This window comes from Thermobia domestica, chromosome 2, assembly GCF_964235325.1.
Source record: "Thermobia domestica chromosome 2, izTheDome1.hap1.1, whole genome shotgun sequence".
Taxonomy (NCBI): domain Eukaryota; kingdom Metazoa; phylum Arthropoda; class Insecta; order Zygentoma; family Lepismatidae; genus Thermobia; species Thermobia domestica.
This window is the reverse complement of record NC_137455.1, coordinates 90435299-90447745: the sequence shown is the minus strand read 5'-3', so window position 1 is coordinate 90447745 and position 12447 is coordinate 90435299. Positions and strand designations below refer to the sequence as shown.

General features: G+C 34.5%; 1 protein-coding gene across 1 annotated transcript in view; it reads left to right on the top strand.

Annotated features, from left to right (window-relative positions):
• The first annotated feature begins 6410 nt into the window (after positions 1-6410).
• Positions 6411-12447, top strand: part of Nfs1 (Nfs1 cysteine desulfurase) — a 59027-nt gene continuing 52990 nt past the window's right edge. Inside the window, exon 1 of the mRNA XM_081743868.1 lies at positions 6411-6826. Within this exon, the coding sequence (XP_081599994.1) occupies positions 6682-6826 (145 nt within the window). The 5' untranslated portion in view covers positions 6411-6681. The remainder of the gene's footprint in view (positions 6827-12447) is intronic.

The following is a 12447-nucleotide window of genomic DNA, read 5'->3' as shown; positions in this document are numbered from 1 at the left end:
CTGTTCTTACTGTTTTCATGAAACACTTATTTATGAAATATGAACAAAATCCATTGAGCCCCAAAAGTGATATACCACTTCTGAATTTTCAGGATGATGGGATTAAATCATATCATTAGGTTATTTATGTAACATTTATTTATGAAATATGAACAAGAAACATCTCCTGAGTTGTGTTTGCGAAGATCATCGGGAAAAACTTACTCCCAAAGGTAAACTATTCTCTCTGTAATTTTGAGGATTAACGTTTTATACTACATTGTAAATTATTTATGAAATCTGTACCAAGTAGCTCGAGCCATTTTTAAGCAAAACGCAAGGAAAAGATTCCGTCAAAGTAAGCCTCTTTTGGATTTTTCTTTTCGGGACAAGCGAGTTATACCATATTGTTAGGTTACTACTGAAATATTTATTACTGAAATTAGAACAAATTCGTCTCAGTTATTACTAGAGATCGAATGTTAGGCAAAATGCATATTCTTTAATCTTAAAGATATAGTCAAAAATAACGTTTTAAAGTTTATATCGGGGGGTATAGTTTCAATTTAGGCCAATTTTATTTTGCTTATTTTACATATTTCGTCCCTTTCTGCCTAAATATTTGCTTCAGCGCCTAATATTGCCTATTCTATGCGTTTCCTTCGAAATAAAATTTTATTGGGAAAATATATAATTTAGTATTTCAAGAAAGAAATCTGCCTCTTTCGAGAAATTTAAGTGTTGTTTATAGTAATAAGATGTAAAACTTTGGACTGCTATGTGTACTGATAAAGTGCTGTAAAACTTTGGACTGTTATGTGTAGTGATAAAGTGCTGTATAAAATGTAATTACCAAATCCATATGGAATGCGTATTCGTCGTTCGTATGTCAATTCGTTTGTGTATACACAGTAAAAGAAGATATTAACAAACAGATATGTTTTTATATTCTTGGAACATTATCTATGACGAATTTATTTCTTAACTATATTCAGTATTTATCTTCATTCCTTCGAGTTACATTTTAGTGTCTATTTTTTAAATTTTAGATGTCTATTTTTCAGGCTTTTAATGCCTAAACATCCGGTATCTAGTTACTACTAAGAAAATTGTCGAAAACAAATCACTCCTTGAGAAAACCACACCTTCTGGATGTTCTCAGGACAAACGAGTTATACATTATATTAGGTTATTAATTAAACATTTCTTTGCGAAATATGAACAAAATTGCCTGAGGCGTTAATGGAAAAATCGTCGGGAAAAAGTTCACTCTAAGAGTAAACTACCCCTTCCGAGTGTTTACATGACGAACGAGTTCTGCCATATTGTTTGGCTATTAATGATACGTTTATTTATGAAATGCGGTCGAGAAAATTGTTCGAAAAAACGCATCCCATACAGTAAATTACACTTTATGTATTCTTTCAGAGCAATGATTCATACTACTGTAAAGTGTTGTTAATAAAATATATATTTGTAAAAATAAACAAAATCGTTACAGGTGTTTTTGAAGAAATATATTTTAAATTTCCATTCTTCAGTAAACTACCCTAATTTCTGGATGTCGGAGGGTATAGAATCCGAAACGATAAAATGTTATAAAAACCTCATGTCTAGAATTCGGTCTAGATACGTTGAACAGTATGGCCTCTATTTGACTGAATGTAAAAGCGTGACGAACCGACAGACGAACAGATGGACATACATCGAAAAAGCATTTTTTCGATATGTACGGGTCATGAAACTTGAATTCATTGAAATCTCGAATTCGATTTTTACCATTATCACCACAATTTCTTCTTTTGTCTCTCGAATGTGAAAACTACTAGGCCCAAACGGACAAGTAAGGTGATAATTTGTAATTCCAAAAATTCAATGATTTACGTTTAATATGTTGTCATGCTATAAAAAGGTTTATGTCTGTTTGTTATATCATTTTAATATCAGTTTTTCACGCTACTGTATAATTTAGAAGAATGGTATGATTATCGTTCATACTTATGCTACATTTTGGAAGCATTCGTGTTCTGGGTGCCTATACCTGTATAATTTTGTTTTGTTCAAATAAAGCATTCTTTATTCCTTACACAGACTTATGATTGCATTTCTTGCATTTGTGAATATTAAAGAGAGAGAGAGAGAGAGAGAAAGTCAATACTCTAAAAAGAAACACACACACACTAGAACAATAATTTAACATCAGCCTTTTTGTAACTTTCTTTTCTTTCATGACAACAAGCTATTCTACTTCATTCGCTGGAACTGTAAGACTGTAGGTAGCGTGTTTTTGTCTGTTACTGACACACACAACCGAAGTGAGTTGAAGTTCGCCTACTGTGAAAACACGGGGAGGGAGGAGTATGCATTCAAGACTGTAAACTGAAAACAATCGCTGTTACCAATAGTACTCTAATCCTGAATAAATACTTCGATTAAAGGACACATTCAATAAATAATTTCCTTATTATATTATTACAGTCCTTATTAACATGACAATTATACACTTCCCATATTTTGTAAAAAAATATAATAAAAAGACGGCATGGGATAGCATTCGATCTGGTGTCAAAACAGTATAAGAACTACTAGTCCGTAACTCTACTCACCTAACCACGGAGACTGTTTTCTTTGCTTTCTTTTTCTTAATAAATAAATGCTCAAAGCCATGGTGCGTATAACTTCCAACCTTAAGACAAGAGTTTTCCTGTTTGTTTCTATATTTCCGTATGACTTCTTGGTTGCAGAAGCTAATTTATATTTAGTACACAATCGAGACACTAAGTTTAAACCAATAAAAGCAATATTTTACTCCACTTCCCAGTTCCTTGATTCAACTCCCCGACTGCAAATTTGAAATTCCCTGCGTAATTGTGCTGTTCTACTGCAAAAATCCCTCGAAAGCATGATTGCTAGTTTACACAAAACCGAGTATAACTTTGTTTTTGCTTCTATTTTTATTATTTTATTATATTATTTGTAAATATCTCCTTAGATGGATTGCTTTCTATTATCTTCACTTACTAATAACAGAATTTTACTCATAAACGTAAGGAAAATCGAATAAATGCGAAAATTCGTGATTTACAGTATACGCGCAATTTTTTTGAGCATGGGGGATATATGCAGGTGATCCAGATGTAAATATGTGTAATGTTGTGTTGTATCGATCTTCACAATAAAGATTGAACTGACAAAAATAATTTAGATAAAGTGCTTGATTTGTGGGCTCGATATACTCCTTGGTTTATACATATAAAGATGAATATCAGAAGTGTTACTCAAAGAGACTTAACTGAATATCGTAAACCATTTTTTAAATTCTAGCAGTGAAAATATTATTAATTACAAAAATAAAGTGTTGTCATAATTGTTATGCATTGAGTCCTATATATGTAAACGAAACAATAAGAGCTTCTGTAATAAGAAAACCATTATACAGGGTGGCACCAAAATAGGTATACAGTCCCGTCAAGTATTTTTTATCATTTCTCATTGTTATCAAACAGGTAGACCTTGTTTCTTTATTATTTGTTCTTAACGTCTTTATATTTATAACTTATGTCGGGAATAGTCGAAGCAAATAAATACATATACTAGGTTATACTTGATCAATGCAGCGGTGTATAACTACTTTTGGGTCACCCTGTATAATAATATAAAGAAATTAAGTTAAAATTCTATCGAATGCAAGTCTTGCTAAATCAAGATATTGCAAAGTAGATTTATAATCTGTTAGATAATGCTTTTCAAAACAAATCGAGAGATCAAATCTCTGCGCAAGATATTAAAAGTTTTAAAAGTACTGTAATGCATGTGTGAATGACCTACAGCACCAGACTGGGGATTGAATTTTATTTGTATTTAATATAACAAGGTTTATAAAATATTGAGCCAAAACCAATAAAATATTGATCGCCCTTCACCAAATGCTTTAGTTACATTACAGTACATATATATTCACAATATTATGACAATATTCATTTAATATACTAACAATTTGCATACCAAAAACCATTAAACTTACTGCATTTGAAAAAAAAAATGCATGCAAATGTGAAAAGTTGCTTTTAATCTTTTGCAAACTTTATGAACAAAGGATGGCCTTTATTAATGTGAAGTATGTTTTGATTTGGTTATTAAGAAAACGTGATATAAATATTAATATTGTTTTTAAAATATGAATAAGAATAGCATTAAAGTAAAAATGTTGTTTGAGAAGGTAGGCTGAGAATACTATATATATATATATATATATATATATATATATATATATATATATATATATATATATATATATATATATATATATGAGTATCTCTGGCATGCTAAAATTGGGGGGACCGGGACGACTAGAATGCTAATAGACCCCAACTAAAGTTACGTCAAAATCATAGGCACCGACTTTTGGGGGCAGGACACTTTTGGGCTTCCAATATTTAAAGGTGGGGCCGTGCCCCCGCAATATAATCCAGTCGAGGGAAAATTAACAAAGAGGAGTAAGAATTTCTGTCGTAAACTTCGTCGTGCCTTTAATTCAATATTAGGAGCAGCTTTCTTATTCGATAGAAAACGCCATTTTCAAAACTGTGCTCAATAGTGCACTGAAGCTTCAACCAACACTAGCAAGTGAAGATTAATGTGATGCGCAAACTTGCAGTGAATTTCCCAAATTTTGAACTTGAATTTGTTTTAATGCCTTTAGGCCAATTTTGACTTAGGTCGTGAATTTCGCAACGGAGCGGATGCAGCAGATCGAGATCTGGGAGTACAGGAGCCTTAATCAAGCAGTTGATAGAAAACGGCTGAATATGATATATTTATTCATTGTTTGCCCCCCCCAATTGTTTCTTCAAGTCGGCGCCTACGGTCAAAATTATAAGTAAACTGGAATCTACTTTACTAATGGCATAGTTCTTAGGTAATTTCTTCACCTTGAAAGTACTACCGGTGAATTCCTACCGAGTGTTCTTAAACGCATTTCCAGCAGTGTAGTTTAATAGTCCTCATATATTTCGGTTTTTAGCTAACAAAATCTTAACTCTCTGAAAGAAGTTTTACGATACCACTTGATTTGACTGCGAATTTCGAATTTTTTATTTTCCTTCTTCTTCTGTATTCTTAATAAACTCAAAAGATATATTATCTACCTTTTTGCTCTTCATTTCGCAGTATGTTTTTGAACTTGTCCAATGAACGATTCTCGTTTACTTCGTTTTCCGTTTTAATGTCTAAAATGTACAGTTTATTATTGCTGTCATCCGTCTCCTCAATGCATTTTTTCCATCTTTCTCAAACACAATTCGCTCATTAAAGACTCATTTCTATCTTTAGTTTCTATATTGTCATACTTTTTGCCCCTTGCTGCCCGTCTACTGTATTCGCATGAAATTTACTCTCATAGCTAGGTATATAATATTCAAATTTCTCTATATTTTTAAATTCCTCTTGTCACCTTCGCTTCTATTGTAGATTTCCATGTCTTTGTAGATGTCCCTTGTTAATTCGCAGATAACTTTATATACATCCGTCCCTTCTTCAGTCTCCCTTCGTCATGGAAACCAATTGTTGCTGGTTAAGCAATGAAAAAAATTGTGTGTCTGCAGCCGAGACTACTTTGACTAACCAAGAAGCGTAACTTTCTTTTAAAAAACCCTTCCTTGAAAGTGACACACGTCAAGCGCGCATTCTAATCACATTAACCTAACGTTAAAGAACAGACATAACGTTAATTTGTTCTGTTTATGTTTTTACTTCTTCAATATAGATCTAAATACTTTCAGCATTGATCCATTTATCTCGTACTCAATATATTTTGGTGTTACGCATCCCCCTGTCCACCCGCCAGAGACGCCCGTGTATATATATATATATATATATATATATATATATATATATATATATATATATATATATATATATATATATGTGTGTGTGTGTGTGTGTGTGTGTGTGAAAATGAATAAGATAATTTTATTACAGATTTGTTTTTGTGTTAGAAATTCAAATTAATAACAATGAAGTTCGCTTTTCTTTCTTATATAAAAGCATCTACTTAAAGCTTAGTGCTTAAAGCTTAAACATTTTCTAGTTACTCCAACTGTCATTTTACTCAGAAATTCGTGTTAATATATTTTCTTACTATGATATATTCCGGGTTACTGATGTAGTCTTCCAATCTAAATAATTTCTAAATACATACAGTCCATAGAAGTTTATGATATTGTGAGTTGTGATACCAAACAACCTCTATCTTTGAATTCTTAAATGAAAGGCTCTGATAAGCGTTGATATATTGAAATCGTAATCCAATCTACTTTATCAGCATAATCTCTTCATAATCTATCAGGCTCTCTGATAATATTTAATGTGATGATAATCTGACCAAACGGAATTATAAGGTACTAGGAGTGCACTTCTTGATGAAAGAATTACATATATAATGAAATTGAGTATGTGGATCTAAAATAGGAAATCACGAGCGTAACTGCATAATCAACTTATTTCACCACCAATTTTTCACCAAACATTGACATTTGAGATTATTTTGTTACAGTGACCAATCACCCAAATGTTTACCTCAGTTTCCGTACAATGAAAGAGCTGTTTACTTTAATCTGTGACGAAAAGTAGAAACAGTGACTGGTATTGTTAAAATATTGTGATAGAAATAATTTCGCGAAACTTTAAATATTAAGTCCAAAAATGTTTCATGTGGGCAGAAGTGTTTCTCATTGTTTAAACTGCTGTAAACTTCGTATTGACTTATTTTCAACGAAAATGAGAAAAGTTTCGCGGTTAGGCAACCGGACATTCAGTACATCATCAGTATCATTTCAGGCAAAACAAGGTAAGATTTTACTGTGTAGAATGAAACGCGTAGATATTTAAAATGGGTCGTCAGTGTTTTAAACGGTACAATCCCTTTTTAGGAAAGCATACTTACAGCGTGAAATATTGAATTTCTTGAGGAGGGAATACATCTTATTTCCTTACAAAGTGTTTCTTAGGGGAGGAGTTGTGGTAATGAGTGCAGATTCACCTTAGGACGGCTAAGTATAAATACAGCATGTGGCCATCTGACAAAGACTACAGTGCATAAAATGGGGTATGTTTAGTACAAGGGGTCCAAAAGCATGTAAAAAACACAAAATTTACAGGAATGAGTGATGCAAGTACTTAGACGTAACATAACGTAACCAAATCTAACCTAACCTAACATAAAGTAACTAAGCTAACCTGAACTAACCTAAACTAACGTAATATTAGTAAAAATAAGCGAAATTCTATCATTTTTTGGAAAATTATGCGGGACTCCTACACTAATATAACATAAACTAAACTAACCTAACGTAACCTAAACTAGGGGTCAAGTTCCAAAGTTGGGCGTCCGTTTCCAGCAAAATTTTTAAAATTTACAGGAAAGATATGGATAATTTGATCGTTTGTGTGCTTGATAATATATAAGGATCTCGAAAAATCTTTTTATTTGTTATATATAAGCGGTTATAAACATGGGACTATACGGTGAGCGGAGGGAACTTCTTGGCGCAAGGTAACCGAACAGTTGCATTGTGGGAAAGAAACGAGCATTTAAGTTATCAACATGGCGAACGTACAAGGGCAATGAAGTAACAGTTATAACATTTGTGAAGCAATACGTTGATAACGAGCAAAATCTTTTAAAAGTTTGTGAAGAGCACGGATTAATGAACCTAATAACAAATTGCAGAAAATGTGGAAAGGAGATAACAGCGAAAAAACGTGGCGAAAGCGGACGCCCAACTTCGGAATAAATGCCTAAACGAGCCTAACCTAACTTAAACTAACCAACCCTACCGTAAACTAACCGAATGTGAACAGAAATTGGCAAAATTGTAATATTTTTTAGAGAAAGGAGCTGGACCCCTTCTGCTAAACATAGGCCCATAAAATTTGAACGAACGGGTTAAGTGGTATATCGCCGGACCAATTTTAGGAAATTTACCGGGTCAATTAGAGAACTTACTTAGTTTGTGAGGAAAAATGAGTGAAAGTCAGGTAAAAGGAATACTATTGTTTTTGAGGCATGTAAGCGGCACTGTGTGTGAAAGCGGATGGACTATTTTACCGGGGTTGAACCAAGTCGGGGCAGGGGTACCCGTACTATAGCGCGTCCGTAGGGACCGTACACGTCAGCGACGGTGAGTATACGTATAAACAACGGGAGTGGGAAAACACTTCATATGGCATAAAAATACGTCTTGCGTGTGGCAGAGTTTTGCGACACTTCTATAATCCTTTTGGGTAAGTCTTTACTTTGACTCAAACTGTGACTTTAATCGGTTCTTATAGGTTCAGTCACTTCCTGGAATTGTTTCTGCGTGAGTCACTTGTTGGAACTGTTCTTGCCTTTGGTGTGACGTCTTAGTTCATATTTTTCCCACTAGGTGTCTGTCTACAGTCATATGGTAGTTTGTTAGTGTGATGTCACATGTTCTGTCTGCTTGTATGTGTGTGCTATTGCTTTTGCTGATGGCATGCGGGGAGCGTGTAATTGAATTTTCGTTTCATGGCGACGATCGAGTTAGGAAATCCGATTGAGAAACCGTTTCATGAATTTAATAGAAAGAACTTGAACTTGTTTTTAAATAAGTTTGTATTAGATTCGGATATTAACTCATATCGCTTTGCAGCAGAGTGTGGTTTAATTGAGTTACAGAAAACCTATCATGGTTGTGGTCTAAGGCTGAAGATATTTCCGACGTTTGGTAAAAGTGGGTAAAAGGAATTATGAGTTAATTATTCATGAGTGTTCTCCTATGGCGAAATGGTTTGTTTTCTTTTTTTTAATTCATATTATTTTAATTCTTGATTTGTTTTGCATTTGAGTATTAGGCAAAGTATTTGGTTTGCTGCTATTGTCTTGTTGAGATGTATTTTTTTTTTTTTTTTATTTGGTCATGCACTGATTTATGATTAGAGACGAGTTTTTTTCTTTTAATTTTTCCCTTCTTATCTTAGCTTTATAGTAGTGGTGTGATTATTTATTATTATTTTGGATGTTTTATGGTACTTGAGTGGGGGGTTTGGGGAACGGTAGCCCCCCATTTAGATCTCAAAATTGATAGTCACCGCTTCACCTGAATTGATGTTTAGTAACATTGTGGCCCTTGTACTTATAGTATAATTCTTAACATCGTACATTACTTTCACTGTGTTAGTAATTGTAATCGATTCATCTGATCCGGTTCCGGGAGCAGTTTAGGAATGATTCCTAAACTGCTTCGGGAACCGGATCAGATGAATCGGTTGAAGTCACTGTTTGGCTCAAAGTAAAAATTTGCCTCATTTTGTACACTTCCTCCACGTAGCATTTCATTTCATTGTGTCTTTCTTATTGCGTGCAGTTTTACTGTTCGGATCCATAGTATAAGTAGTAGGAGTAGGAGGGGGAAGAGAAGAAGTAGAAGTAGTAGTAGAAGCGGATTAGAAGCCTCGCAGGAATTGGTTGGGTTGTGTTCTCGACATGAAATTAAAGATTTACCTTTTTTTGTACATTTTACAATCTGTGGATCCGTATAGTAAAACTGCACCCTTTATTGAGTGCTACATGGTAAAGAGCACACTTTACATTTCGGCTTAGTATTTCCGCACAATATACAAAAGTTGTATTTTATATCACAAAATAGCGTTACTAATGTGAAACTATAAAATTCTGCAGGAGTTCGTACGAAAACCTTCATTAAGGTATTATATTGGTGAATGAGGGAACGACCGATTTTTAAAACACCAGTTCCTCTATTGATGCGAATTTAATGATGGATGTGGACATGTATTGTGGTCTGAGTAAATAAACACCGAATTCAAGAGTGAGGAGATGTATGGATGTTCAGCAAGCGAGCTAGGTGGCATAGTCTTTAACGCATCGGCACGGTACGTCGCGAAGATAGCTACTGGGTTCGCGTCCCAGTCCAATCGTGCATTTCATCATCACTTTAAGGTAGTTGCGAATGTAACATACAAACACTAATTCAATATTCTGCTAATCTAACCGAACCTACCCTACTGTACGATCCCACAGGTAAGTCTCTAGTAACATGGGTACACAGTGTGTTTTCAGTATCGTCGTTTAATTACATACCTACCTTCGCCGAAGCTCCTGCTCATTCTGGACGCACTGATGTGCGAGCCCACGACCTTCGCCCTGTTATCTCTCGGTTGGATAGCATTCGTACTTTTTAAAGGCCAGCTAACGTTAAGTTGATTTGTGTTTTCTACACTGAAGAATAATATATAACCTGTACAAACAAAAGAATGCAACAATTGGAATAGAAGGAGAGAGGAGAAGCAGTAATTAAGAAAGCGGTTAGAGAAGGATGCTCATTGTCATCGGTTTTGTTTAATCTCTAGGACATTAACACCATAGGAATAACTGTTCGTGGGCAGAAAATACACGCCTAGAATTGCAAACGATATCGTAATGTTGGCAAACAGTGAGGAAAAATTGGGAACAGGTGTGAACGGTATGCAGCAGCTATTTAGGGGCAAATTCGTTACCAACAAGAGCAAAACAAAATTTCTGAGATGTACTAGAAAACAAACAAGAAAAGTTAAGATCAAAATAAGATGTCACCTGGTGAAAAAAGTGCAGGAATTCTATTACTTTTGGGAGTAAAATAACGAGAGATAACAGGTCTAAACAAGATGCAAGGTCCAGAATAGCTCATGCGAAGAAGGCATTCGAAGAAAAACAGAAGCCTCTAACAGCAAGCATAGAATTGAAGAAAATGACGATAAAAGTATATGTGTGGAGTCTATAAATGAATAGCATTGCATGGATGTGACACATGGACACTAGAAGAAGAAAAACGGAGAATGAAAGCCTTTTAAATGTGATACTGAAGAAGAAAGATATAAATTAGATGGACGGACAAGGTATCAAATGAGAAAGTATTGGGAATAGTAAGAGAAGAACGAGTATATTGAAGAATGCTTCGAAAAGACGAGGTAGGATGATCGGACACTTTATGAGATATGGAGAAATCGGATTAGTAGCTAGGGAGGGAATTGCGGAAGGAAAAATACCTAGAGAAAGACCGTGATTGAAATATGCGGACCAAATAATACAAAATATAGGGAAGAAAAGCTCAATAGTAATGAAAAGTCTATCCTAGAATAGGGAATGGTGGAAACCTATGCCAAACCAATCAAGAGATTGCTGACTTGAGATGGGATGATGTTTAGACGCTGTATTTATACACGAGTCGCGAGAGAATTCTAATTTTTCAACATTTTTTTTCGGTGCCCCCCTTGAATTTCATCTATGCTAAAAGGGTTATTGTTTAGGAACACAATAAAAAGAAACAATTTTTTCGAGTGGTGTTCATTGAATTAACGTGTACGAACGATAACTTATTGTGAAAACACATATCAACTTGTATTTCTCTTCCTTGAAACGACTTCCTAAGATACTCTACGGTCATATTTGTGTAGCATGCCTTAATAATTGCGTACAGATAGATAATATGTGTATAATATGATTATTCATACAAGATACATGAACTTACTTGAGGTGGCTGCTACAAGTAAGGATTGTATTTGATTCGTGTCAGGACAGGGGAAGCTAGTGGGCCTGCGCGGTAGGGCGCGAATGCGAAGCGATTGAGGTTATAGCTATAAAATATTACATACTATTTTTGAACCTCGAAGAAATCCTGTTACTTGTGGATTGTTTCGACCATCACTGTGATCTTCGTGTGTGTAGTGTTGATAAATATCACATGGGTGGTGCAAATTTTTATGCTTACTAACCTCTACATTAGCAAAGTTATGTCTAGATTTCGGTGGAGAATCCAAAACACATATTCTCTCATTCGATATTCGATTCCCAGTTATACTGAAGGCAATACCATCGTCAATTCGGCAGCAAGAAAGCTCTCTTAAGAACTAATAAATCAGTGTGCGAGTGTCTCTAAGGAATCTGATTTGTTATGTGACATGGGTAAGTTTTTCTGTTGTGGAAAACATCGTCCTTCATTGATTTTTTGTAAGCAAATCTTTATTAAAGTTTAACGAAAATTTCACACCGTAATATTTTACACGCTCGTGTAGCAGGTCAACACCAACCAGCGTGCCAAGTTTAATAAAGATCAGATGAGTTCGAATGAGTTTTATTATTATTATTATTATTATTATTATTATTATTATTATTATTTATATTTAAAACACCAAATTTCGCGGCTCATTGGGAACATGCTATTTTACACGCATGTATGGCAGGTCAGAGTCTATATCACCAAGGCAAGTTTCACCACATCGGATAAGTTAGGTTGGGCTTTGTTCTTAATAGAGGGTGCCCGGGAAATAAGGACGAATTTGAATTTCGCATCATTTTGTCATATGACGGTTGGTAGCCGTGGTTTTACCATGTTTGTTATCTTCTATCCTTCCGATTAGTAGCCTGTGTGGTGAGCATCATTGGTTGGTGTT